We start from the raw sequence: 27,978 nt of genomic DNA on the forward strand, positions 1-27,978 counted from the left end.
CAAATAGCTAAAATTTAATTTTCTTTTCTCAATCAAAATGTTATATAAATATCAAAGGTGGTTTGTACAATGACCTTAACATGCCATAATTTTAAAGTAAATTTATATTTTTAAAAATCATTGAATGTCCTTACTTCAACATACTCTGTAAATTGGACAAGCTTCCATTAGGGGAGAGTGGGGAGACTTGATCCCCGGGGACACTTGATCCCAAGCCTGTATCTAGTCAGCATGTGGGTAAAACAATTAGCTTTGTTCTAGAAAGTTGTGCGAAATTAACTAAAACTCATTGTAGAAAACAAAGAAAAAAATTAAAAAATGTTTAGATTGACTTACACATATTTTTCTAAAACGAGCTGCAAAAAACTTCCAAGAGATCTTTTTTCTTTGTTTTGATATGTTTAGAAAACACTCAAAAATTATTCAAAAAAACAGTTTTTATACATGAATTGTCGTCATACTATTTTTACAATCAATTGTTTAAAAAAGTGCGTTTAAGGAGACTTGATCCCTGCATTTTTACAGTCACTGGAATCAGCCTCAAGATTAATTAATTGGGCTGGGTTTTCACACATAGTTTCCTTGAGTATAGTTGTACATAACTTACTGCAGTTTGAACCTTTTTTCAAAAGTTTTGTAACTTATAGAAAATTAATAGTTTGGATGAATAACAAACATTTTGCTTAAGATTTCTTCAAAATGTTGAAAGGGGGATCAAGTTACCCCTAACATTTTTAAATGGCAGTTTAAAATATTTTTTTAAAACGCTTGGCATGATTCGAAGAGTTCATCTGACCTATTCTTAGCATTTGTTTACCAAGCAGTAATTTTTCCAAGTTGTACTTTGGATGGTTCTGATAATTTTCCATGTTTTCCAACTATTTGAACCACACAAAAAACATATTTCCACACCAAAGTTCCTATTCTAAACATATCTTTGAGCAGAAGTTGTAAAATGTAAAAACGCTTCAAATTTTGAATTTTCCCAACTTTTTCAAATAATTGCTCAAATTAATGGATGGAATGCAGATATTTAATCATTCTAAACGGAATTTTATAGTAAAATGACATTTTTATAGGCCCTCTTATTGACAAAAGCAGATTCTGTTGTTATAAAACTATACAGGACATTTAAAAGGGGGTATATGGAAGCGTTGTCCCGTCACGAAAAATGACAATTGTTTAATTTGCAATAGTTCGTGAAATCGGATTTGCATCATATTTTCGATTCTCTTCGTACTCGAAAACCCCTTTAAAATGCTTATTTGAAATCGAAAATTGGTCTAAAGGAACCAGAGTTACGACTGACGCAAGTTTGCGTTGTCCCGTCACGCCAATTTTTTGGTCAAGGCACGAATTCAAAAAAAGGTGCTAATTTGTCGTGACTAGAAGCAAATCGTGTAACAGGCCAGTTTTTGATCGATCTAGACTAAATCGACCTCCCTGAATCCAAATTTGCCTGTTGATTTTCCTGAGTCTCAAAGGGAAGCGAGATATTCAAGATGGCGTCTAATATGGCGGCTGAACTGAAAAACCACCATAAAAGGATTTTTAAGTTCAATCAACTGGTAAAATTTAACTAATTTGGAGTCGCTGAACTCGAATGTGAGCCATATAATACCCCAAAGTACTCAGGGAATGTGCAATCCAAGATGGCGAAACTAGAACATTGGAAATTTTTATACAGAAATGTAACAGGAAGTCAACAGGTCAAATTTAATTAATTTGGGGATGCTGAACTCGAATATAATCCTTAGAATATTCTAAAGTCCTTAGAACAGTCTATGCGGCATTAGGGTGTAATATGGTTGTATGGAAAAAAATAAAATTGTCCAAATCTAATGAGCACAGCAACTTTTAAGTTCCTTTTGGGGTCCTTAACAACTCCCCAAAGTTTGGGAACGATTGGTTTAGTCCTCACTTTGCGCAAAGCGATTCAATTTTCTATGGGAATTTGTATGGGGAAAACCATTTTTTTGGATTTTGATATTTATAAATTTCACGCGAGTTATTTAGGACCCCAAAAGGAACTGAAAAAATGCTGTGCTGGAAAATTGATTTTGATATTACACCCTAATGCGGCATAATGCCGAATACGGTGACAAATAAATAAATAGGTACTCATGGAATGCAATTCAATTTTCTAGCTTCGCCATATTGGCCGCCATTTTGGATTGCACATTCCCTGAGTACTCTGGAGTATTATATGGCTCATATTCGAGTTCAGCGACCCCAAATTAGTTAAATTTGACCCGTTGATTGCCTGTTACAATCCTGAAAAAAATCAAATTTTCTAGCTTCGCCATATTGGCCGCCATCTTGGATTGCACATTCCCTGAATACTTTGAAGTATTTTAGGAGTATTATTCGAGCTCAGGGACCCTAAATTAGTTAAAATTGACTAGTCAGTAGAGATTTCACAATTGCTTCATTTCATGACGGGACAACGCGAGCAAAACCCTCTTTTGCAAAATATCTGCGTTGTCCCGTCACGAAAAGAAGTACCTGTAAAATCAACAAAATTTGACGAAATCGGGTGATCCAGAAAGAATAATCTTTGTTTTTCATTTTAGAAACAACTGTAGAAAAAGGTTTTTCCAGAAACTTACTAGGAGAGTAGAGTTCTTCACTTTTGTGTATAAAAATCAAAATGATCTAATTGTACGATGTTGTCCCGTCAGGCTACATATGTATCTCACTTGACTCAAACTTTGTGTTTTTAAATGTTTGCTGGGGTAAATATTATTGGAAATTTAATGTACTTTCCAAATTTGTATAAATATTGGTACCTTTCCCCACAGATTTTAAAGTTATCAGCAAAAAACTGAAAACATATGCGTACAAACGTTGTCCCGTCACGAAAGAATCGGTCATCTGATGAAATACCCTTATTAGCCAAACATAGATGAATGTTTAAGCTTTCAATTCATGCAAAAAGTGTATAGTTTTGTGAGAAATTGACAGAGTTATGTGCGATACAAAAAAGGGGATCAAGTCTCCCCACTCTCCCCTACGTTTAATTTACCCTACCTAGAAAAATGCACAATGAAGTAGTTACTCATGTGGGAAAATCCTGCCTAAATCACCTCAATCCAAAAAGCAATTTACGAAAGTTTATCGTTCTTCATTATTGAGAGTTGCTTCGCTGCGATCAAGCTCGACTTGCAAAAGTTGCCCCAAAGTCGATTAATCGTTGAAAAAAAGCGTAATTTTGGTAATTTTCCTGGTGGAAATTCATGTGAACATTATATGTTCACCGCATGAGGCACTAGGGTGGAATCAAAAATGGAATTTTTCAGCAACACATTTTTTGGGTCACTTTTAGGGTCTCAAACAACCTCCCAATGATTGGTTAAGCCCACGATTGGTGCAAAGCAAATGAAATTTGTATGGAATTACTATATGAAATCTAGCATTTTCACATTTTTGAATTTACAAAATTCATGTTTTATTATTTTATTAAACTAATACCGTAGAAGTATAGCCCTGGATGTCCTGAACAACTCTCCCGAAGACAAAATGGTGCTAAATTGCTTCTAACAAAAATTACAGAGCGTTAAAGAGAGTCATTTCGAGTTACTCGAAATAAAAATTCGAAAACTATACAATATTTGAGGAGTTGGGGTGCAACTAACTAAATAATGTCTTCTGAACATTTCTGCAAAACGATTTCACGTAAGGTTCATCAAAAAATAAGAACAATCATGTTTGTGTTGTATTTTGCGATTCCTTTGGCAGAAAATATGAGTTTCACTGATTATTTCAATACACTCAACCCCCGGTGGTTGGTCACTTTTTCGTTTGACACTTTTTAGTTTGTACCCCGTTGGTTTGACAAAGTCAAACTAAAAAGAGACGAACTGTCACTTTTTACACGGCGCTCACGCACACTATCAAAACAAACGTTTAGTAGTGTGTGTGAACTCCGTTTAAAAGGGGTGTCAAACTAAAACGTGAACCCTTTCGTTTGACAAACCATCGGGGTTTGAGTGTCTTTTGAAAACTCTGTATCTTTTTTGTGACGCACTTTAGCACCATACGGTCTTCGGGAGAGTTGTTCAGGACATCCAGGGTTATACTTCTACGGTATTAGTTTCATAAAATAAAAAAACATGAATCTTGTAAATTCAAAAATGTGAAAATGCTAGTTTTCCCATAGGCTGTACCAATCGCTCCCAAATTTTGGGAGGTTTTTTGGGACCCTAAACAAGACCCAACAAATCGAATTTTCATCATTTTCAATTTTCCCATACAACTCGATTCCACCCTAATGAGCAACGGGTTTCACGCTCCTAACAGGTGAACAACTTATTTTCCAATTTCGATATCAAAGTGTGAGACAGCCGGCGGATGTGTGTGTGTGTGTTGGTATCAACCGAAGAGGGTATCAACAACTCAGCGGCAGCAGCAAAAAAAGAGCAGGAAATTTGTGCAGCCACCTCGCGCACGATGCTGTCAAACAATTCAAGTTTAATATTTCAGCATGTTGGTTTGGTATCAAGTGTCAAGGGTACTCGACTTAACCTCCCCTGTGAGGGTTCGATATGTTATTTATGTACATTAAACATGATAAAATTTGTAATTTAAAAGTGACATCATAAAAAAAAAAATTCAAAAGACGATAATTTGAATCATTGTCTTAAATGCATCTTTTCAAGCAAATCATTTTATATTTCATTGCAAAAAACGTGGAAAACATGTCAGAAGTGTCTTTGAAAAATTAAAAACACACATCTGGAGTTCTTTTAAGGACCAATAAACAAAATTTTCTTTTTTTGCATTTTAAATGTTTTTGGAACCGTCTTGAGCCAGGGGTATTCAAAAACATCTAAAAAGCTAACAATAAAAATAAATGTTTATTGGACCTTTTGAAAAATCACTTGACAATTACGAAAAGATAGTTGATGGATTGAAAGTTATAAATTAGCCCAGAAAAAATAAACACAAATCAAGTAAAAGATCTCATGGAAATCCAGAATATTATATTATTATTATTTTTTTAAACATTGAAAAAGACCTCACGGTTCAATAAAAAAATGTCGATGAAATTTTTATAAAAAAGTTTTTATATTTTTTTGTAAAAACATATGTATACAATGCATTGTACAACATTTTCATCAGTAAAGGAGGTATTAGACTATGACAAACAAACAAACTCGCACTATTTGACAGTTTGCATCCATCCTGCATACCTTTTGCTTTGTTTGCGAGTTGGCCGCAAAAATGTGTGTGAGTTTGGCAAACTGTCAAACACGAAAAAGTGCGAGTTTGTTTGTCATAGTCTAATAACTCCTTAACTTATTGACAAATTTTGATATCGAAAGGTAATGAAATTTAATTATTTTTATGTACAATGTTTGAATTATTCTTTTGAACTTAGAAGCCAACTCTGTCTCCATTGCATTTTTTTTCATAATTTTTGAAGACAGTTAGGAGGCAGAAAATTCTGACACGCAGCCACCCCAACTGTAAATCGTTCTTAAATATTCCACTATACGGCTACCACTACCGGCACACGGTCAAGGACGTTTCGCAACGGAAATTAATAAATCTAGCTTGTTTATAGTAGCTCCAGGGAGCAATCTAAAACTTGTCCGGAATAGGACTTCCCACAGAATGGTTTCCCAACGCCTCGGGTCTTACAATTATCGCGTCAACCGTCATCATTCGCGTTTATTGGTTCAAATAACACGGTGCTCACCGTGCATCAGTCATTGATCTCGCAGATTTATGTCGGTTTCGCGAGCCCAATTACCTGAGGCAGCAGCGGTTGACATTGAACCACGCTTCGTACATCCCCAAAGTTGAACGAACTTCTTGCTTTATGCAACTTCAACGGTCGTGATCAACGCCGATATCCCGGGTACAGCGGAAGAAAGTGAAACTGGTTCTTCCATTATGTCGCGTGTGTACGCAAGAGATGTTACCAGACACACGTCTCACCTTGAACGGCACTCGATATATAGATCACCGCGCGGGCTAGGAAGTGACTTAGTTTCGGACCCGTAGTTCAGCAACGATGTCGTCGAACAAGTGCGCGATCGCGGCAGGTCTGCTGCTAGTCATCGCCGTCGGGATGACCCTGGCGGCACCCCAGAAACCATCGGAGCTGCAGCAGCAACAGCAGCTTCCGGTGAAGGACGGGCAGTTCAACGCGGTGAAGAGTGATCCTCAGGGATCGACGGCGAGGAACAACGAGCGGAAATTGAGGAAGAACGACGATGGCGAGGAAACGCTGGAGGAATTCCAGGCCAAGTCGGCGCACTACTCGTACGACTCGTCGATCGACGACTCGATCATGGACCAGAAGATCACCCGACAGGAAACTCGGGAGGGGTTAGCGTTGAAGGGCATGTACGCGTACAGTGATGGGTTCTACAAGCGGGAGGTGCACTACGTGGCGGACGAGAAGGGCTACCGGGTGGTGAAGGAGATCTCGATCCCGATCGGTGACGGACCCCAGGTTGACCCCAACGGCAAGGCGGATGTGTCGTCTTCGTTGTCCGGCAAGTACTCGATCACCGCCGATGACATCGCGAGGCCGATCAAGAAGAACGCAAAGAAGGTTGTTTAGTTGAAGTTATTTATTGTTCAGATGAATAAAGCGAATGTTTTAAGCTCGTATACACTTTTGGCGTTTGGTGGTCTTGTCCAGCTGGCAGCTCTCGTACGAGTTGCACTTTACGTTACCGCAATAGGCTCCGGCTCCGCCAGATTGATCTGCAACGGAAAGATTACGTCATCACAAGTTTATGTGCGAATATTCTACTTTAAGGTAGACTCATCTATGTAAGACGATCACAATTGTTGACTTTGGTGTTAATCAGCAACCACGAACCAACTGTAACACAATGTTAAGGGTATACTTACACTTGTTGGAACCCGATCCGGCGCCCTGCTGCAGCTGGTTCGGACTGACGCAAGACTTGTAGTTGCACGTATTGGGGCAGCACTTGCCACCACTGGCACTGCAATCTACGTCGCTGAGACACTTCGGGGTACAGGTCTGCACCTTGGAAGCCAGCGGGCACTGTCCGAAAGCTAAACACAAAAGAAGAAGATCGAATTGATGATTCTACCTGGCAGGTCAAGGTTAAAGGTTCACTTACAGGCAGCCTCGATCGTGGCGATCACCACCAGAACAAACAGTCCCAAAACAAGGAATTTGGCTGAAATATGCAAGAAAAGGATCAATTCCGGGTCAAAAAGGCAAACTTTCTACCTCGATCTTACCCATTTCAATCGCGTTGAACTAGTTCTTTGTCTCTCCAAATAGAATCGCTTTCTCCGAGTTGGATGCTGCTACGCTGTGAGTTGTAACCTCCTCAACAGACTGATTAAGAATGCCGAACAGTTCGGCTGGCTCTATCAGCTTAACCTGTTTTTAAGTGGGGCTGATCAAACAACAACATAAGTAGAAGCGGTGAGGTAGGCAAAAAAGTGGCTGGAGTACGCGCCGCCGCCGCGTGGCGCTTAGGTCATTTGCGTATTTATAAGCTGCGCGGGTAATAAAATTGTCTGTGGACCGGTTTAAACGGCGCAAGATGCTTGCGGCTGGGCCGGGGGTCTCTGAGAATTGCGAATTAAGTCGTCGATCACGTTTCAGTTAGGTGGAATAACTGGGTTCATTGCGAATATGAAGAGCTCGTGAGGAAGAGGTTTTACTTCCGGCTGTAGCGAGGGATTGTTTATAATCGTGTTGGTTCATAAGGACACGCTGAATCCGGAGTAATATACCACGAAAATTTAAAATTGTGTTTGTCCTTCTATCATTTTTATCAGCAGAATTCACATTGGAATTGCTTAATTTACTGTTTAAATCTAGAAGAAATAGTTTGATAATTGTAAAATACAACATATTAATGTTAAACATTTATATCTTTTAATGCTACAGTTTATTAACCCAAAAATGATGTAGGCAAACCTTACTAAATTTAAAACGATAGCAAATTAGGAACTACACATGGCTCAAGATTTTTTTGTTTTAATTCAATCCAACACCCATTGGCCGGCTGTGAAATTATAGGAAACTTTAGTTTGTATCAGACTTCGTTTTTTGTGATATAGCTCAGACCCGGGTTTTAGGTGATTGATATTAGCCATAGCGCTGCTTCAAATTACCCATTTCAGAATAGCAGAGAACCTGATGGTCGAATTACGAGGTCACTGGACATTACCTGGCCCCGCCTAAACATTAAAGGAAACACCGATGATCTTATTTTATCAAGAGGCGCAGTTAAAATTGGTTTTAAGGACTTTCGCAACAAGACAAGTTAAAAACAAAAAAAAATAATTTGCAACTCTTTTCGTTTATTTGCATCCAGCCTGTGGTCGTACATGTTAAAGTACATAAATATAGGTAACTCTCTCGGCGCGGCGATCAATATCGGCATTGACATTGATCGGTTTATGAGGCCACTCCTGACATTTATTTATGACGCCGAAGGGTACCGATTATAACAGCTATAGAAAGACAACGTTCAACACAACTGGTAATTTATCAGAAGAGTACAGAGTGAGAAATCACGTAATTATTAGACTCTTAGAAGAATAGATTAACATAGTGCTCCAAGGGGTTGAGTTTAGTGGCACGTGTAACATCGTTCAACATTTAAACGGGCGATCTCTTCTGATCGTAATCTTCTTTGGACTCTTTGGAAAGCTCATTCAGCAGTTCGTATTTTTCTGCGTCAGTCAAGTTGATGTAGCTGTTGTTGTCCATCAGCTCCTTCTTAATACTGTACATGAGATCGCACGGTAGATCGACGTTCTTCTCGTTCTCGATCTGCACCTGGGTGGTGTGAACTTCCAAGCTGTGCGTTGAAATTGCATCATCGGCTTTTGGGGGTTCAACTCCGTTTGCCTTAACCCCAAGCTCTCCCTTGAATCCCTGCGTCAGCAGCTGAACCGCTGCGGACTCTCGCGGCAACGCTTGGATGACCGTTTTCAGCAGCTTGGGCGACGTGGTGTGATCAGGGTTGCTAATCACCACGTCGGTGTCCGCGTCGTTGGTGTTGATACTCTGCTGAGATTCGGCCTTTTCACGGGCCGCGTTCTTACGCATCAAACTCTTGGCACGTTTCTTCAGGATAGCTTGTGCGTTCGGGTAGTATACAATGGCTTCGTTAAGATCAGATTTTGATAGGACAAAAAGGTTCGAGAACCCTTTCGATCGAACATCAGCAGTTCGACGATTCCCTTCAGCTCCATTTATCGCAAGCAGGCTAATCTCCCCAAATACAGACCCTTCGTACAAGGTCGCAAGCACCACATCACTCCGAGGACCTCCCATGACCTGAACCTGTCCAGTCTTCACGATGTACATCTCCTTGCCAACCTCTCCCTTGCGACACACATAATCCCCAGGTAGGAACGTAACCGATCGTAACTTCAGCACCAACTCCCTCAACAACGCTTCCTCACAATCAGCAAACAACTGAACCTTAGACAGCGTCTGAATATGCACCGAAATGGCAATATCGGTCTTCAAATTAGCCGGCAGCGCATCCATAATGTGCGTTTCGTCCAAACTTCGCTGCTGCTCCCAAGTAAACGTGAACCACATCTTAACCCGCCGTTGCAAATCCGTCGGCAGGTTCAACTGACGCATGTACTCGAGCGTTTCATCGACCAGCTGTTTGTACTCCGACTTGGACCGCGTGGCGGTTGCGATAATGTCCCGAATCTGACCGATCAGCAGGGCAAACACAAACACCCCCATCAGCCAGGCGGCCGTCATGAACAGGAGTTCGCCTTCCTTTTCCGGTTTGGGGTTCTTCCCGATCGAGGTCGCCGTTTTGGTGGCGAATGCGAAGCACCGCACGTACGCGTGGCCCTTGTTGCTGAAGACCCACCGGTTGGAGCCGAGACCTGGAAGGGGAAAAGTAGGTTGTATGAGCTTTTCGATCGATCCATTTTTACAAACAAAAAGGATTTTATGAACGATTTCGTTTCTTTAGCTAAGCTGTAGATAATGATGAAGACAATTTATATTAAAACAAATGCTATGACCTACCTATGATATTAAATTTCCAAAAACCGATTTTTTATATTTAACATTACTTTAACATATAATTTATATAAGATTTTTCAAAATACAGTTCAGACTCGATTATCCGAAGCTGGGACGGGACGGCTGGATAGAGTCTTCTTTTTGAATGTTTACGTTTGTATTCTTCTTCTGTTTTTTTGCAAGAAAATTCGTGTTCGAATACAAATATCAAGCAATCTGTGATTCAGATAGCTTGACAATTCAAATTTTCTTGATGATGTTTTTCAACTCAGTGCTCAAGCATGCGGATGACTTTTTCTTTGGTTGAAATGTTGTTTAGTTTTTCCTCGCAGGTTTTTTTTTAATTTGGCTGTTAAAATTTGCGGTTGGACGTGGGTGGAGAATCCTGAGTTTATGTTCCATCGTTTTACGGTGGATCCGTTCATAAGGAGCTGCCGGATACAAATCACTAGAAATGGTTGGCAAATCAAAGATGACTCGAGGTCACGCTCGAGGTAAACGATCACGACGAGTCAAAAAATGTTCACTTCTTCAATTTTTAATGTGTTTTTTATATTAAGAATTTTTAATTTTCATTTGGATTTGAAAAATGCAATATGATTTAAATGCGTTTTCTTACTTCAATCTAAAAAAAATCCTAAAAAGCCTGCAAGTCATTAAATGGGAGGGGAAGTTTTTTCTTATCTATAAATCTGCTCCTGTCGTTGTCCCGTTACGCAAAGAAAGTTAATAAATCTTTTTAAATCCAGTTCTACGATGTTTCTTCACGCAACAATTTAATTTCAAGGGAAGCACAGGTTTAATATGTTCAATCTAGATGACATTTCTATGTAACGCGCAAAAAAAATAACAATAGTTTTAAATGGGCAAAAGAATCGTCAGTTCATGAAATGTATAGTTTTTTAAAATGAAAATGTTGATAAGTCGACATTCGGTGTACGATAGAAATAAATGCCTTTTAATTGAAAATATTTTAATCAATCTATTAATGCAATTTACAATTATTTGTGAAATTGATTTAAAATTGTTTTATTTTTTTTTTAAACTCAAATTACAATACTTCTCATTTTCTCCTCATAAGAAAGGACTGGTTTAGGTTGACAGAAGCGGCCATGTTGAAAGTGGTTTAGTTTGACAATAGGTTTTTTTCTCTTTGTTTATCCCATCCCAGATCCGAAGCCTCGATTATCCGATGTTCGATTATTCGATTATATATTTTAAGGTTTGTATGGTTCAGTTAATCGAGCATGAGCATGAGCATGAGCATGGTTGACTGCCAATGAGCTGCTACTCCGTTATTGACGGATCAGCTGAAGTTATACAATGAACCAACAGATGAATAGTGGGAGCTAATCATCCTCACTGTATAACCCCTGAAGATCTCTGCTTTAAGTCAATACCGGCGCCCCCCCAAGGAGATGCAGTTCAACAAAGGTAGGAATGTTAGTCCGATAGTTGAAGTTGCAGACTCATCAGACACAGAGTTTGTCGCTCTATACCTATTGACACCGCATGAGACCGTTGAATCCACAGCATCTCCTTCAAGCATCACGGGAAGTGGGGGAATTGTGTTAGTAGGGGAAGGAAAGGAAAGGTCAGGATTCATCTTGGTAGATGATATGACCAGAAAGTGAAACAATCGTTGCCTTCCGAGCTACGACGCTATGAGAAGGTCTTATCAATCGCGTATTTTTTACTTCTCACCGCCGGCGTGCCATCCGAGCAACGATGCTTTGGGAAGGACTTTCAAAACGAAATGAATTTTGAATCAACGTATTATTCGGTGATGTACAATTTAGGATATATCAGGATTCATTTTTGTAAGATTTTGCCTTCCGAGTTGCGACGCTTTGAGAAGGACTTATCAATTCCTCAATCGCGTATTATGTTTAACTTCTTACCGCCGGCGTGCCATCCGAGCAACGATGCTATGGGATGGGCTTTCAAAACGAAATGAAAATATAATATATAATTCAACGACGCGAATCTCTATTTCAATGCTTTTCCGATCATCTTCTCGCGGGTTCACGCGCGCCTATTCACACTTCGATCGATCCAACGAACACCACACGACTGATGGCCCAACTTCTCTGGCCACACCACGACCCCTTTTTCAATGATTTCGAGAACTTTCTACCACTTTCCCGCGGATTCGCGCGCGTCGATTCACTCTCCGATCGATTCAACGAACACCACACGACTGATGGTCCAACTTCTCTGGCCACCCCACGACCCCTTTTTCAATGATTTCGAGAACTTTCTACCACTTTCCCGCGGGTTCGCGCGCGTCGATTCACTCTCCGATCGATTCAACAAACACCACACGACTCACGTATGGTTCAGTTAATCGAATCACGAAAAAAAAGTTTCGTTTTTTCTTGTTTTTAACATCAAATTCGAGTTCTTTGACCCAAAAAAAAAAAAACATTTGTCTAAAAGTATTGATTTAGCATAATTAGTTTTTCCATACTAGTCTCCATACAATGTTGGGAGCGAGTTGTGGCGCTATAACCACGGCAAATCAGTCTCGTTCCTCAGCTTGACAGAAGAAGACGTGTTTTGGTATTCATTGCGCGGCAAAGTGTTTACGGATGGAGGTGGAAGAATCCTCCGATGGGGACGAGTTTCGTTCCGTAAACGGAACGCGGAAGCGGAAGAAGATCAGCGATCAGCGGAAATGGCCAAGAGGAGCATCTTCTCAACAACAACAAGTTCAGCCCGCTGGTGAAGAACAACAACAACAATGGTAAACAAGCCGGGAAAGGAGATGTCCCAACGGTACCAGTGGTTCCAGTGGCCAAGAAACCACCACCTCTGGTGGTAAAGAATACGAGCTACGCCAAGCTGAGGAGTGTAATGTCGCCGTGCACAACCAAGCCAAGTTACAAGCTAACTCCGTTTGGGATCAAATTGCTGTGTTCCTCCGAGGAGCGTTTTGAGACCGCGCGGGCCCACTTGATTGCGAACAAAGTGGAGTTCTACACCCACGAGAAACGAAGCGAGCGCAACTCCGCGTCGTCGTCAGAGGACTTCCACCGGCTTCACCTGAATTCGTCAAGAAGAACCTCAAGGAATCGCAAAACCTGGATGCTGTGAAGGTGCACGCCATCAAGAGAAAGGGAGAGTCCACCTCGTCAGAGGAAACCCCGTACATTGTTACGTTCCCCAAGGGGTACACCAACTTGAAGCAGCTGAGTGAGATCAAGCGCTTGAGGAGATTTCACATCCGGTAAGAGGCCTACCGGAACAAGCGACCGAACGTGACCCAGTGCAGGAACTGCTTGCAGCTGGGTCATGGAACCAGGAACTGTCACCTCAAGGGGAGGTGCAACAACTGTGGGGGTCCCCACAAGACGGACGAGTGCGAAGTCCAAGAAGCCCAGCCAAAGCGGTGTGCCAACTGCTCTGGAGCCCACGAAGCTACGGACCGCAGCTGCCCCAAGCGTGCGGATTTCATCCAGCGGCGCCAGCAGGCGTCGAAACCGAAACCGCCGGCAAGGAAGGCGGAGAAGCAGAATCCAGCAGTTCCGGCGTTCACGCCAGCGGAGTTTCCTCCGCTGCCGGACGCAGTTCCGGACGGAAATTCGAAGGATCGCCCTCGACCCGCAGGAAGCAGCCGCGGTGGCTCCCGAGACGGTGGAGCCACAGAGGAGGAAGCCGGGGAGGTGCTCTACAGTTCGGCTGAGTTGTGGGGCATTTTCTCCGAGTACATCGGCAGGTTCAAGACCTGCAAGACCCGCTTGGACCAAGTAACCCTAGTCAGTTACATGATCTCCAAGTATGGAATGTAAGGAGTTGTTTTTGATGTGTATATTTAATATGTTGATCGATCCTCGGTCCTAACCTGGTCTTAGCACCTAAGAGGACCTAATAAAAATAAGTTTAGAATAAAAAAAAACCACGGCAAATAGTGTCCAGGGCATTCGTGGAAATACAATGTCCCATCCCAGAGGGTCCCGGAGTACCCACGCTTCTTCCTCCCCTGTCGATTCAGAATTGTGTTGTTGTTCGAACACTCAGTGCTCAAACTCAACCCAATCACGAATCATCTCTGCGATACGGCTTTACGCAGTAGGCCTGGCCGCTTTAACGCTTGTGATGTTTCAATGCATTCTAATGCAATGGCGCACTACAAATGTTAATAAATGACAAGAAGGGTGCTAGGCGTCATCTAACCTAAGGCACTCTCCAGGATCCCTTCGAAAGATTGGCTGCGCAAGGGTCTGATTAGATTAGATTAGATTAGACAAGGCTCCATACAATGTTGGGGATTGGTCATAGAAAATGGTTTTGTAAATGTATGAAATTCTGAATCTTGAGAAGGGATTTCCTGATCGATTTGGTATCTTTGGCAAAGTTGTAGGTTATGATTAGTTTTTTTTAGTTGTAGGTTATGATTAGAGGGTGACGAGCGGGAATTCCCGGGAAATCGACCATTTTGGACCTCTCGATTCCCGGGAAATTCGGTCGAGACTCCCGGGAAATTATAAACTTATAAATATCGAAGCAAAATTATGAAATCTCTGATTAGATAACAAGTTCATGCAACAAGTTTGGGCAACTTTTGAAATATCACTCAGTGCGAATTAAGATTCGTAATCATTTAAAACTACAATTTTGAGTCTTAAAATGCTTGTGCAATTGCAGATTCAGAAAAAAAAATCAATAGGTTGATATAGTTCCTCAAAATAATTAGGCTACTTAAACTAACATTTCTTAGAATAAGTATGAATTAATTGTAACAGAATTCATTTTTTTTTTTTTTTTGCGCTGTTGGCATAGTAAAAAAAACTCTCTGGTCCCGGGAATTCCCGCGAAATGGCCAAATTCGAGAATTGACACCCTCTAGTTATGATCAGAAAAAAAATACACGACAATTTTTATTAGATTTTATCTTTTATGACTAAAAGTTGAAATCATACATAAAAATACGTTTTTTTTTATTTTCGAAAAAAATATAAAATAAGTTTATTTTGCCTGAAACTTTAGAAGACATCTTTAGAGCCATAGTGCTTGATGGTGCAAAATCTGGTTTAAGAGACACGATATTTTAAAAAAAGTATTTTTTGAAAAATATTAAAAATTTAGACAACAAATCTTTGAAAATCATTTTTAAAAGCAAAATCTAATTGGCAATCGGAAGGGACTCAACATTTGTTTTTATAAAATGTACGGTTTTCAAGTAATAGCTACATTTAGGTGTAAATTTTTGATTTTATTTGGGTTTTTTGGTTTTTAAAAATAAATCTTGAAAAAAAAAAGCATTTTCAGGAGGGTTGTTCCATATCGAACTGAGTGTTCGATATTGAACAGCCTTTTACTCATAACTTTATAACTGTTAGGTATATCAAAATACTTTCTTCAGTTTGCATTTTATAGAAAATATTCCAAGGAATTCCATAAAAATACAAATTTAGCCCTTAAATGCACCCCAATATTATTTTTAAACATTAAAAGATTTAAAATGTGGTTTTGACCCACTCCTTATTTCTGTTATTTATTTTTATTTTTTCAGCGTTGTGTTCCCCGGACAATGTAAGAGCCATTGGTAAACAAAGCTCTTTTGGCATCAATTTTCGACCTACTTACGTTAAACCAAATTAATGTCGGAGGTCACGATGGCTCATACGGCTTTTTGAAAACTCACCCGAAAAACAACGATTTTACTAAAAAAAAGTTTGATTGTGCGACATAAAGCACACGGAAATTGACAGAGCTGTTGCTATAGCGAGCATAATGTAAACATATTCATGACCTACTAAGACATCTCGTTTCCACTGTCATTGTCATCTGGTCATTTAGCAGATCTTCTTCCGTTTTTTTATTTCGCAAAATCAGAATTTTTTGGAAAATCGCTGTTTCTCGGCAATGGTTTATTTTAGTTTGAGATTTTCCGGGGTCAGAACCATATTTTGTAACTAAAAGTGTAATGAATTAATATTGGGGAGCATTTAAGAGTATTTTTTTTTAAATTAGCCTGTAATTTTCAACTGACTGTCCGATTTTCAACGTTAAAAATTGAAACTTTTGCGAAACTATCTTATCTTTTCAATAAAAATATTGAAAAAAATTGATCTAAAATAGAAAATAAGAAAAAATACTATTTGTAGACCTTTTTAAAAGTTAAAATTATAGATATGTTTGAACCTGTAAAATGTATTCCATATCTTTTTTTAAATATACTGATTAATTCGCTCAATGTCACAATTGTGACACGTAGTACAATTTTACTTTCAAAACACACTTGTGACACGTGCTTTTCAGATTTTTGTTTACATAATTTACTGCATCTTCTAACTGGTGTGAACGAATTAGTTGCAACTTGGAGTGTTCATCATTCATAGTTTTGAAATTATTTACCATCAAACTTTAAAAATCAATTTTCTCGAAAAGTACTAAATGGTCGTTGTCACAAGATAGCACACAACAGACGAACTGCTTTGAAAGTAGCATGATGAAGATGTTGTTTTTGACACTATTCGATTTAAAAAAAACCAATCCCATCTATTTAAAAAATAAATAAATAATTCTCACCCCTCAAACAACAGCGACTTACCTTGATAAGCACTGTACGCGTAGTACGAGCACGCCGTCAGGTGAATCATATACAGCATATAGGTGAGCGTCTTGACCACACGAATCTAGCATGCAAATGAGAACCATCTATTAATACCAACTGTACGGGAGACGTGCCAATGTCGATCGTCTGACCATTGAAACTTACCATGTGCGGTGACGAGATCACTCGATCCATCAGTTTGAAGAACTCCCAAAAACTTTGAATTTTCAGCAGTCGAGGCGCTCGAAAAACCACGTGTTCCGTTCCAAACTGCAGATAGAGCAAATCCAGTGGCATAAGAGCCAGGAGATCCATTTTGAACTGCAACTTCCGCATGTAGTTCTTCCGGGTGAGATCGGTGTCCTTTACCCAGAACCCTTCAAACAGGTACATGACCCGATGCTTCACGAATAGAATATCAATCAGGTAGATCACGTCGGCACAAATGTCCACTGCGATCCAGTACTTTGTGTTCTCCGGAGTTTGGTACGGAAAGGACGATCGCAACGGGATGACCCAGGCGTTGTACAGGAACGACAGCGATACGATAAACAGCCACGAGATGTAGAACTTTCCCTGCGGGTCGAGCACGGTGTTGGTTTTGGTCCCCGCGCAGAATATCGGGCAGAAGTAGTGGTGGGTGCAGGTGTTGGTTCCGGTGGCCGACTGGAGCGTCAACGCCGAGTTCTGAATAGCTCGTACTAAAAAAATAAGAGACAATTTTACTACCAACAATTACACACAACTACAAAAAAAAACCACATTCAACGTTGTGCTTCTGGGTGGAGGGTGCGGTCGAGGGGGCGCTGGCACTGCTCGAGGGCGTTGGCGGTATTTCCAGCTTGTTTCGCATCCGTTTTGTGCGCTCGGAAAATCGATTCGCCAGGTGCCTCAGGCGCCCGGTCACGAAATCGTTAGCGTTTGGTTGGGGGCTCCTAAAGGGGAAGGTCGAATGAGTTTTGCGTTATTAGAATTTTATGCTAGTGAATCATCAATAAACGAAATAGACAGCCGATGTTTAAACAGTCTATGCAAGACACGTTTTTAAAAAATCTAGTGGAAAAGCAAAATGCAATGTTAAAAATAATCAATTTATCTGAAAAGAAAACAGACAAATTATTAAATAAACTGCAATTTGATTTCCAAATTGTACATGTTTATGACATTTAAAACCCAATAGTTTAAACTTTATTTTTAAATTAAAAAAAAAAAAAAAGAAAAGAAAGAAAAAGTGCAATCAATGGCATGTTTTTGAAAATACATTTCTTAATACTACTGTATTAGTCATTTCTATTAAAATTAAAACATTGTTGAACTCAATAGAAATTTCGAATCTTAGCTTTAAATTTAGATAGTAATAAGAATTATAACCAATAAAAAAAACAAAACAGTATTTATGCAAAAAAATTGCTGAAACAGCTATCCAAATTCACCTCAGATGACGATATTTCGAAAAATTAGAATTTATGGAGAATGAATCTTTGAAATAGTCTCGAACAATTTCACCCAAAAAAAAAAGAAAAACTAGGAACACAGATGAGCAGATTTTGCGAAAACATTTCCGCAGTAGAGCAATTCTCTACCAAAACCGGAAATGGATTTTATTTGTATTTTTTGATTTGGCTCAAACTTTGTGGGGGCCTTCCCTATGACCAAATAAACTGTTTTGTGTCATTTTTCACCCATACAAGTCTCCATACAATTTTGGCAGCTGTCCATACAAAAATGGTACGTACATATTCAAACAGCTGTAACTTTTGAGTGAATTTCCTGATCAATTTGGTATCTTCGTTTGATTTTGGCGAAATATTTGCATTTTTTCGATTTTCTAAAATAGTGACCATGAGTGACCATTTCTAAAAATATTTTTTTTGAAAAGTTCAGAAAATTTGCTATGAAATTGTCTAAGAGACATTGAAGATTGGACCTCGGGTTGCTGAGATACAGCCGCGTTAAGAAAAAGAAACCGGAAAATTGAAGTTTTCTAAGTCTCACCAAAACAACCCTCCATTTTCTAATGTCGATATCTCAGTAACTAATGGTCCGATTTTCAATGATGAAACATGAAACATTCGTGAAATTTTCCGATCCCTTCGAAAAAAATATTTTGGAAATTTTTAAATCAAGACTAACATTTAAAAAGGGCCAAACATTGAATATTACGCTTATACAAACTTCACCTTCGAGTATCAATGGGTTAATGTTGACCGATTTTGCTCATATTTGAGCCAGAGTCCTAAAATAGCTCAATGAACAATATTCAGCTTGTGGAGCAAGGTTTTGAGAAAAAGTCCCATATTCCGGGCACCACACTGTCCATACAAAAATGGTATGTAAATATTCGAAAATCTGTAACTTTTGAAAGAATTTCCTGATGGGTTGGTATCTTCGGCAAAGTTGAAGGTAAAAATCGGAAAAATTTCCGTGTGCCAGTGTTTTTTTCTGAATAATCCTCATCAATGACTATTATGAAAAAAAAACTGGCACACGAAAAAAAATGCCGATTTTTAAGTCACCTTTTCCAAAAAAAAATCACTTTTCACATTTAATTAAATTTTAAATTACTGATTTTTTTATATGTTTTGAGGACAAAAAACCGCAAGTTTTGAGCCAGAGACAAAAAATTGCCGCCGAGCTGAAAAAAAAGGTTTTTGGAAAAAAAATCTCGAGATTTTGACTTAAGTTTTGCCTTCCTCACCTCAATGAGGAAAGGATATAAAATCACTCGAAAAATGAACTTCTTTATTCGACCTACTTCACGTCAATTTTTCAAAATAATGTCCATGATTGTCCAGTCCTAAAAATATTTTTTTCGAAAAATTGGGAAATTTTTAAATAAAATTGCCTAAAAGATATTAAAGATTGAACCTGTGGTTGCTGAAATGCCTCGAATAAAATATTTTTTTTGGTCTCATCCAAACAGCCCTTTGTTTTCTAGTACCGTATAACGGGGTGAATTTGATAGCCGGGGTGACTTTGATAGGTTCACGATTTTTCCGCAAAATGAAGAGTACAAATAAAATACTTACGGAATGGTTTAGAATCATACTGACTGTGGTAGAGAAGTGTTCAAAGTACCTCAAGAAGAACTTTTCATAAAATTTTGAAGTGTTTAAAAAATTAGTTAACTATAGTTAAGACAATGTTGAGGAAAGTCATTAATTTAAACTTCTCAAAGTGTCATGATTTTCTCAGTGAAAATGATGTTGAATCGGAAAACGGAATGCATTTTCAGATTCATTGGACAATTTTCCACTAGGAGAAGGTTAAATAATATTGTAAATAATAAATAATATGTGTTTTTGAAAAAACATCTTCAAATTTATAAGCAATTTCAGTTGAACATATTTCATGTAAAATATGAAAACCTGTGATTCGTGCTTCAAATTTAGTATAAAATGCAATATAAATCGATAATGTTATAAACAAAACTAGTTTTTACAAATTTCAGGCAAAATTCCGACTTTTTAACAATTTTACCTAAAATTTATATGTATTTTGTTAAAAAGCTTTTGAACTTAGTTAAATAAAAACAATGATTTTTTTTCTTAAAAACTATATAAGCTACTTTATTGATGGTACATTTAAGGTACAAATAAAGTTTGAACATCTTAAATATGATTTTAACAAGAAAAACTATGACTATCAAAGTCACCCCGGAATTTAAACTTGGAATTTTTAAAGTAACTATTTTTCTAGACACTATTGCAAAAACTTTTTTTCCAAAGTATGGCATGGACTTTGTGTGGCCTACCCCAGTACATGTTTTAAAAATAATAATCTTGAGAAAAACCTTAACTGTTGGAAAATATTCCAAAAGCAAATTGAAATCCTATCAAAGTCACCCCGGTTTACGGTAGCAATATCTTAGATACTAATGGCCCTATTATCTGCTACAGTTCTATAAATACTAAAAGAAATGTCGCAGTTACTTTTGAATTCATATCAAAATTATGTTTAGAGATCAACCATGCGTTTGCTTTTATAGTTAACACGTAAATCACTATGCGTCTCCATAACATACTGTTATGTTAGTAAATAATAAAAATATTTAAAACATCTTCAAAACTTAAAACTAAATCCTAAAAATTAAAAGTTTTAACTCACGTGGCATCCCTGTCCTCGATGATCCGCTCGTTACTCGCACTGTTGTCATCCACCTTGGTCGGTTCCGACGCGTTCGACACATTATCCCCCGGTTCATCACTTGCGCCACCCATGTCTCCTCCACCTCCCTCACCATTACCAACACTTCCTTTGAACGGTTCATCACACAGCGAACTTGCCGACTCGGAGACACACACCTGGAGCGTCTCCAGCGGAGTTCCAACCGCCACCAGCTTCGGTGACCCGACCTTGACCTGCGGAGACTGTGGTGACTTCTGCTGCTTTTGATCCTCTTCCTTCATCGTGTAATGCTGGTGTTCTAATTTGACCAACATGTTGTTCTCATCGTTGATGATCCGCTTTACCAGCTCGTGGGTGCTCTTCAGGTTCGAGACGGCTTCCTCGGCTTCCAGACAGCCTATCTTGCCGTTCCGGAAGTACAACCGGGACTTGTAACTCCGTGGACTGAAGGTTTTGATTCTGCGTTTCTGTGTGATGTTGACCTTAAAGGTCGGTGACTTTACCTTGGAGCTATCGGTTCTTCCGAAGCACATCTTCGTTGGACTGCACTTGTTCCGAATCTGTTGCATCCTCCGCTCAAATGCCTTCCGTTGACGTTCCCGCCGGTACAACTGTTCATCGTACTCGCGTTCCCGCTTCAATATCTCCTCCGTTACAGATATAAAGTCTTCCAACTCTTTAATGTCCTTGGAGATTTCCTCCAAACTTTTGTGCAACTTGTTCTCATCACGACTCCCATTCCTGGATATCCCAGGACCACCGTTGAACCGAGTCCCATTGGCCGATCTACCATTTTTCTCCGGATACAAAAGGGTCTCCGAGCGAGACTTGTTGTCCTCCCAAGCGGTCGAGGACATCCTGTTGTTGTTTTTTCAACGCGACACGCGACTCGCCACACGCGCGTTTTCAGCGCGACGTTCTCAGACCAACTGTGGGGAATAGATAAAACAGCAAGCAACGTGCGACTAAATTAATACGACACTCTCTGTATATGTGCACTTAGTAAGTGATTAGTCGGAGTCACTGGTATCATCCTCGCCGGGTAGGTCTGTTCAATGCTGACCGCAAGCGCGTTCAAAATCGACGATGGCGACCGGTCGTGAATAGTAATCGCGTGTTTGGAAGTAAATTTGTGGTCGTAATTGTGTTTGCATGACACTTCAGCTAGGAGCTAAGAGGTATGGAATGGAGGTGGTGGAATGACTTCTAGTTGGCTTTACTGCTGGCTTCTTACTAAAACAAACATTCGAATTGAAGGAGTAACTCAACTAAATTATTTAAACATCATTTTATTTCTTTATTAAAAAATCTTGTTAACAGCAAAATTATATATGATTTTCTTGCATTTTCAAATAATCAGATTTTTTAACTTTTCAGAAGTCATATTTTTAAAATCAAGCTTTAATAGCAGCACAAAAAACATTCCATTATCTTGATTACTGAGCAATTTTTCCCGAAAACTGGATTTGGGATTTATTAATTTTCCTACGAATCCACATTATTTTTTACAATTTACGCAAAACATTTTTTTAAATCATACTGAACCAATTTTAGCTCATCAATAGGGCTAGTGATTTTTCACGGCAAAAAATCGAAATTTCGCGGCACGCCAATTATAAAACATTGGAATTTCACAGCAATTTCACGGTACTCTAAAAACTACTCAAAATAAATGTAAAAATTAGCTCTTTTAGCGTAATTATGAACAGAAAATTGTTTTAAAAGTTAGTAGCAGATAGAATCTCCTGACACAAATTATTATTTTGAAAAAAAAAATGCATTGGATTTATTAAGAATTTTTTTTGGAGAATTTCCGTCACTTAAATTTATGATTCAGTAAATTTAATTTAATTTCATTGAGATAAGAAGTAGTAAAACAAGTGTTATAAAACTAACAATATATAAAACATTATTTGTTTTCCTAGTTCAACTATAAAGAAATTCGAGTATTTGAATAAATTTTAGGCAAAACTCATAAAAGCAGTTAATAATTGCAGAAAATTATAATACATTACAAATGCTCAACAAATATTTTTTGTGTTTCCTTCCATTGTAGTGTTTAATAATGTTCTTTTACAATCTTTTTGGAATTTTGAGGAATAAATAATTTTTACTGGAAATTTTGAATCAATTTCTGCGTTTCATACAATATTTTAATGAACAATATCTTTAAAAAATAGAACTAAATCTGACAAGCAATATTTGTTTAGTTTGGAAACTATATCCGAAATGCTTGTTAAAAATCTCGTAAAGTATTTGAAATAGAATAAAAAGTGCTTTAATTTCCTGAGAAGCGATTTATCAATTTAAAATTTCGTGGCATTTCACGGTGCTTACAAAATTTTACGGCCAGGGGCAAATTTTAAGGATTACGCGGCTTCCGCTTCCGTCCTACTCATCACGTTTCAACAGAAAGGTGATTAGTGATCAATTATCGAATCAAAATATGTTTCTATGATTTTTTAGGAAGTTTAATGAATAGCATATCAAAATATGTTGAATATCGATTAACAAGATTCTGAAAAATGTTTTTTTGAAAAAAAAAAACGTTTTTCAGTACATTAATTGAACATAAAGCACCATGCGTTTCCAGCTAAATGTACTGGAAACTCATATCGATGAAGACGCATGGTACTTTGAGTTCGATCGATATACCAAATTCCGTTTTTTTTAATTTTTAGAAAATTATTTTTTGGATAGGACCACCCTAATCGCAAAAAAAGGTTTTAATGTTTTTGGCCAAGGATGTCCTATGCCAAATTTGAGCCAAATCGGAGCCCTTTTGGTTTGCCGAGAAATCGCTGTGTGCTTTTGTTTAAAAATATAGCAAAAAAAAATATTCATACATAAAAAACGTACATTATTGCAGAAGATTTCAAACATGTTTTTTTTTTGTCCACCTATCTTTAGATAGTTGGTGCCTTCCTCACCTCTGAAAAGTTATTTTATACAAAATAGAAACATTCTTTTCAATGTGGTCCAGATTGCTAAATTTAGTCGAAATTATAATTTCCGAAATTGTTTTGCTATATTTAATACCACAGACAAGCCGATGAAAATTATTGAACAATTCAGTCGAAAAACTATACACCACATCTCTCCAAAGGCATTTTCAAAACATCATTTTCTCTAGATTTTCATTTTCAGACCTTCTTTACCGCTTATTACAATGCATTTAATTTAAAATGATACACTACGAAAATCTTGTAACCGTTGTTACAGGTTTCCTTTACTTATAAATAAATAAATAAATACGAACGTTCACAATCTTTGAGGTTATGGTTAGTAGGGGAACAGGGAATTTAAAAATATTATAAACCAGCTAGTAGGGATTTGATGCAAAAAGGATTGAAATAACACAATTTGTTAACACACTGATACAACACAACAACAAGGTGGGACCAATAACAACAAGAATAACAAACTACAGAATCCATCTCCGGTGGGTGGAAAATGGAATGACTCCAGAGGGTGGTGTGACCTCCCTTTGTGACGTCATGTCGTGTCACTGGCATCGGAGGTTTAAAGGAATCTGGAAAGACCGCCATCGGTCTATTCCAAACCAGGCAAGTGTGCGATCAACAAGCTTTAACGTAGAGCGTAAATTGAAGTAGTGAGTGCGAAGGTGGAAAATTGTGCGCGAAGCACCCTACGTCGTTCAGGTACGTCTAAAACCCTGCAGTACGGCTCTGCAGATGAACGATTGCCAGCGGCTAGAGTTCAAATTAGTCGGCTGGTCCACTCACTACTCCCCGTCCACAGGACCTTTTGTGTTGCGGCCATTTTGTCGGTCAGCAGGAAGCTGGTCCGACACCCCGATCGCACACTCTCGGCCTAGCAGCAGTAAGAGCGGAGGAGCCAGCTGCTACGCCTAACCCGTCAATGATCGTCGTTTTGCTCTGGCCAGGGTGGCCATCAACACCAAGGAGCACGCTCGGACCGGAAGGTCCTAATTCCCAAGGAGCGTTTTCCCCTCTCGGGTTGGCCGGATTGGGCAGGTCCCAGGTCACCCGATTGCGTCAAAGAGGGAAGGCCTGAGATTCCAGCCGTGCTCTACACCACCACCACCACCACCGTCGACACTGTTCCGGAGAACCGGTGTCCACCTGTACGCGAGCGCTCGCCGGCCGAACGGATTCGGCCCAGAAGTCGTCGTCGCTAAGGTAGCAGCGGTACGTACCGGCAGCGTCTAAACCCCCCCCCACCACACACACACACACACATACACTTACAATAAAACACTTTAAAACGAATTACTATTTATTAAATTATTGAACCCGACCTACAAAGAAAAGTGAACGTTTAAGTCCTTGTCCGCGATCTCCTCTGTTGATCACCGTAGCGCAGCCGACCCTGAGATAACCCAAAAGTGTCTCATGCACCCTTAACCTGAGTTAGTCGTGGCCTAGTTTTCCTATAGTTACAATCTAATTTCCACCCTTGGCTACATTATAAAAATAAAATAAAAAGTTTCAACAAATTTCAACTCTTTTTAATATTTCCCAACATAAGAAGCATAACCAACAACGAAGTTAACACCACCCATTAGCCCACCCGACTATATTTTCCAATTTTCCACTCTTCCTCCCATTCCTGGGGGGTGGTTGGTTGGGTGCTGTTCCAGTAAACCTTTTACTGAAGGCAACAACAACAAAAATGAAGGAAAACGCCAGTAAATCCAACAGACAGCTCGCGTGCTTTTTCCGACCAAAATTTGCCTTCAGGTTACACCACCTTTTAGTGCGGCCTAATTGGACGTTCCGTAATTCGTATTCACAGTTCTACGACCACAATTGGGGGGCGTTTTCCGATGGAAAACTCAGTTGCATTTTTCGCTCGATTGCCTTTGTTCTGCGTTTGGGAAACCATTTCCGTATTGATTGGCAATCGTGAAAGGGGTGTGATTTTCTGCATTTGAGATTATTCGCTAAATGTTGCATTATTTCTAGAAATATTTACATTCACTTACACGTAAAACACTAACTAACACATTGAACCGCTGAACCGACCAAAACCTAGCCTAATTTTCGCGAGGAAAAGCTTTTTCACTAGACTAAACTGAGTATTATGACATCCTAAATGGGCTATTCTTTATTACTGCGAATAAGATAAAACGTCGGAGATGCCGATTGAGCTGGAGCGCATGTCCTTAGAGGTCCTTCTTCCCGCATACATAGTCACACTCCTCTCCGGAATGATGCGGAGCACGTGGCGGCAGCAACAGGTACACGTGCAACGTGGTTGGGTTTGTTTACCAACAGTCAGTCTGTGCGGGACCTGCGCGGAACGTGACATTAATATTAATATTTTTTGCTGTGCAAAGGTCCTTGCACTGTCGCGGAATTATTAATTGAAAATTCAAGAATCGAAACGTGACTCAAGGTTGTGGTATACAGCGTATCGAGAAATTAAAAGTGAGAGTGTGTACAACATGGAGTTAAACATTCTGTGAATTTGCTGTGAAGATTACCATGACTCTTTGAAAAGATTAACTCCATGTTGCACGCACACATTCTCACTTTTAATTTCTCGATAGGTTGATCATTACAAAATAAGCCATAATGTATCATCTTTCAAAATACTTCATGAAATATAGTTTCTTGTCAGTATTGTTTTTTTTTCTGAAAACTGGATAAATGTGAATATTAGCCGATTTCCATAACATTAAAGCTCGATTTTACTGTCAAATTCATAGAATAATTTGCTTGATTTTGAGATAGATTTTAATTTTAAAATATAATTTCCAATTACTTTTATGACAATCTCCAAATGACAATATTATTAACCCTCTAACGCCCATGGTTACTCCAGAGCACCACTAACTTTTGTCTTCAAAATTAAATTTCTCTGGAAGCATGTTCAATCTTTGTTAGTTTAAAAAGAATGTTAGCTTATTACTATTGAAATTTCATCCAAATTGGTCGATCCAGTAACGAGTAATGGTTTCACCAAAAAAAACGTAAAAAATCTCGATTTGGGCGGGAAGGGGTTAATGCAAAATTGAAATTTTACTGTTGTATTGATAGAGTTTAGTAAAACTTTTCAATTAAAACATACCCTCCTGAGTAAGAATATGTTCGATTCAAAATACTCTATCTGTGAAAATTGAGTTTTTCAAAAAAAAAAGTGTTTTCTCATATAGAGCACCATGGGAAGAGGCGCAAAAAAAATTAAATTTGTGATATCATTGCTCATAACGATAAAGCTTATTTTTCTGAGAACAACGACCCTTTGAACGACCACAAAGGATTTAAAATGGATTTTTAATTGAATTTAAAAAAAAATAACTTCATGGTCCTTCTTGACAGAAAAGGTCCTACTTGACAGCTCGTTCTAAGGGGACCATAGCTTATGAATCGAAAAAATGTTGTCTTGTCAATTTTATTTTTTTTGCATTAAAATAAAAAAAGTGATTAGAAATGGTTTTTAATCGTGTTTTTTACCGTTGTACATAAAAATTTACATAGGGCTTTAGTACCCAATTTGTAAATAAGCCATGCCGCATTTCGAAATGTTTTGTATTTCTTTTATTTATAAACTAAGTAAATTATAAATTAAATTAAATTATTTTCTTGAAGTTTCTTTGTTTCAGTTTGTTTATGTGATTTTTTGAAGTTCTTGAAAATGATAAAAACATTTATTAAATAATATCGAACTTCTAATTTGGAAATTTAATCGATCAGGAAAAGTTTCCTGGGTTTTTTTTTTTTGATAATGTTTTGCCTTCCTCACTGAGGTAAGGCTATAATCCTGCTCTGAAAATGAACTTTTTATTAAAAGCTCGAAGACCCACCTTCATGTATACATATCGACTCAGAATCGAAAACTGAACAAATGTCTGTGTGTGTGTGTGTATGTGTGTGTGTGTGTGTATGTATGTATGTGTCCAAAATTCTTGCCAAGTTTTCTCAGCACTGGCTGAACCGATTTTGATCGAAACAGTTGCATTCGACTTGGTTTAGGGTCCCATACATCGCTATTGAATTGTTTGAAGTTTCGATAAGTAGTTCAAAAGTTATGTATAAAAATGTGTTTTCACATATATCCGGATCTAAACTATATGCATGTAAAAGGTGTCCGGACCCTTCATCCAACCCATCGTTGATTAGGTAATCGAAAGACCTTTCCAACGAGTCCAAAACATTGATGATCTGGCAACCCTGTCTCAAGTTATGACCACTTAAGTGATATTTATGTACCTTTTTGAAGCCGGATCTCACTTAAATGTATGTTATTTATGTCCGGATCCATCATCCAACCCATCGTTGGTTAGGTAATC

At 38.6% G+C, this 27,978-nt stretch overlaps 3 protein-coding genes across 4 annotated transcripts; 1 reads left to right on the top strand and 2 right to left on the bottom strand.

Moving 5' to 3' along the window:
* The first annotated feature begins 5,831 nt into the window (after positions 1 to 5,831).
* LOC120418440 (uncharacterized) lies at positions 5,832 to 6,624 on the top strand. The gene has a single exon (XM_039580848.2). The coding sequence runs from the start codon at positions 6,020 to 6,022 to the stop codon at positions 6,572 to 6,574; it is 555 nt and encodes a 184-aa protein (XP_039436782.1). The 5' UTR covers positions 5,832 to 6,019; the 3' UTR covers positions 6,575 to 6,624.
* On the bottom strand, positions 6,567 to 7,392 carry LOC120418441 (uncharacterized). Its single transcript, XM_039580849.2, has 4 exons — positions 7,234 to 7,392; positions 7,110 to 7,169; positions 6,871 to 7,041; positions 6,567 to 6,720 (listed from the first exon to the last, which is right to left on the bottom strand). Exons 1-4 carry the CDS (start codon positions 7,235 to 7,237, stop codon positions 6,614 to 6,616), a joined length of 342 nt encoding a protein of 113 aa, XP_039436783.1. The 5' UTR covers positions 7,238 to 7,392; the 3' UTR covers positions 6,567 to 6,613.
* Positions 7,393 to 8,296: 904 nt separating this feature from the next.
* LOC120418439 (cyclic nucleotide-gated cation channel beta-3) lies at positions 8,297 to 25,809 on the bottom strand. 2 transcript variants are annotated; one of them, XM_039580847.1, is made up of 6 exons: positions 25,669 to 25,809; positions 20,679 to 21,628; positions 17,334 to 17,506; positions 16,737 to 17,272; positions 16,569 to 16,653; positions 8,297 to 9,870 (listed from the first exon to the last, which is right to left on the bottom strand). In XM_039580847.1, exons 2-6 carry the CDS (start codon positions 21,554 to 21,556, stop codon positions 8,612 to 8,614), a joined length of 2,931 nt encoding a protein of 976 aa, XP_039436781.1. In that variant the 5' UTR covers positions 21,557 to 21,628; positions 25,669 to 25,809; the 3' UTR covers positions 8,297 to 8,611. The 2 variants fall into 2 exon arrangements, with proteins under 2 accessions (XP_039436781.1, XP_052564056.1); XM_052708096.1 differs by lacking the exon at positions 25,669 to 25,809 and having other exon boundaries at positions 20,679 to 21,772.
* Positions 25,810 to 27,978: the final 2,169 nt, after the last annotated feature.

The sequence above is a fragment of the Culex pipiens genome, chromosome 2 (genome assembly GCF_016801865.2).
Source record: "Culex pipiens pallens isolate TS chromosome 2, TS_CPP_V2, whole genome shotgun sequence".
NCBI lineage: Eukaryota > Metazoa > Arthropoda > Insecta > Diptera > Culicidae > Culex > Culex pipiens.

What these genes read in the sequence shown, in the direction of transcription:
- LOC120418441 (XM_039580849.2), bottom strand. An exon ending in CGCCACGATCGAGGCTGCCT is followed by an intron (nt 7,042 to 7,109) that starts GTAAGTGAACCT and finishes TTTTGTGTTTAG; the next exon opens with CTTTCGGACAGTGCCCGCTG. An exon ending in CGGATCGGGTTCCAACAAGT is followed by an intron (nt 6,721 to 6,870) that starts GTAAGTATACCC and finishes TTTCCGTTGCAG; the next exon opens with ATCAATCTGGCGGAGCCGGA.
- LOC120418439 (XM_039580847.1), bottom strand. Translation starts at nt 21,556, where the DNA reads ATGTCCTCGACCGCTTGGGAGGACAACAAGTCTCGCTCGGAGACCCTT. An exon ending in ATCGAGGACAGGGATGCCAC is followed by an intron (nt 17,507 to 20,678) that starts GTGAGTTAAAAC and finishes CTTCCCCTTTAG; the next exon opens with GAGCCCCCAACCAAACGCTA. An exon ending in TGATCTCGTCACCGCACATG is followed by an intron (nt 16,654 to 16,736) that starts GTAAGTTTCAAT and finishes TTTGCATGCTAG; the next exon opens with ATTCGTGTGGTCAAGACGCT.
- LOC120418440 (XM_039580848.2), top strand. Translation starts at nt 6,020, where the DNA reads ATGTCGTCGAACAAGTGCGCGATCGCGGCAGGTCTGCTGCTAGTCATC.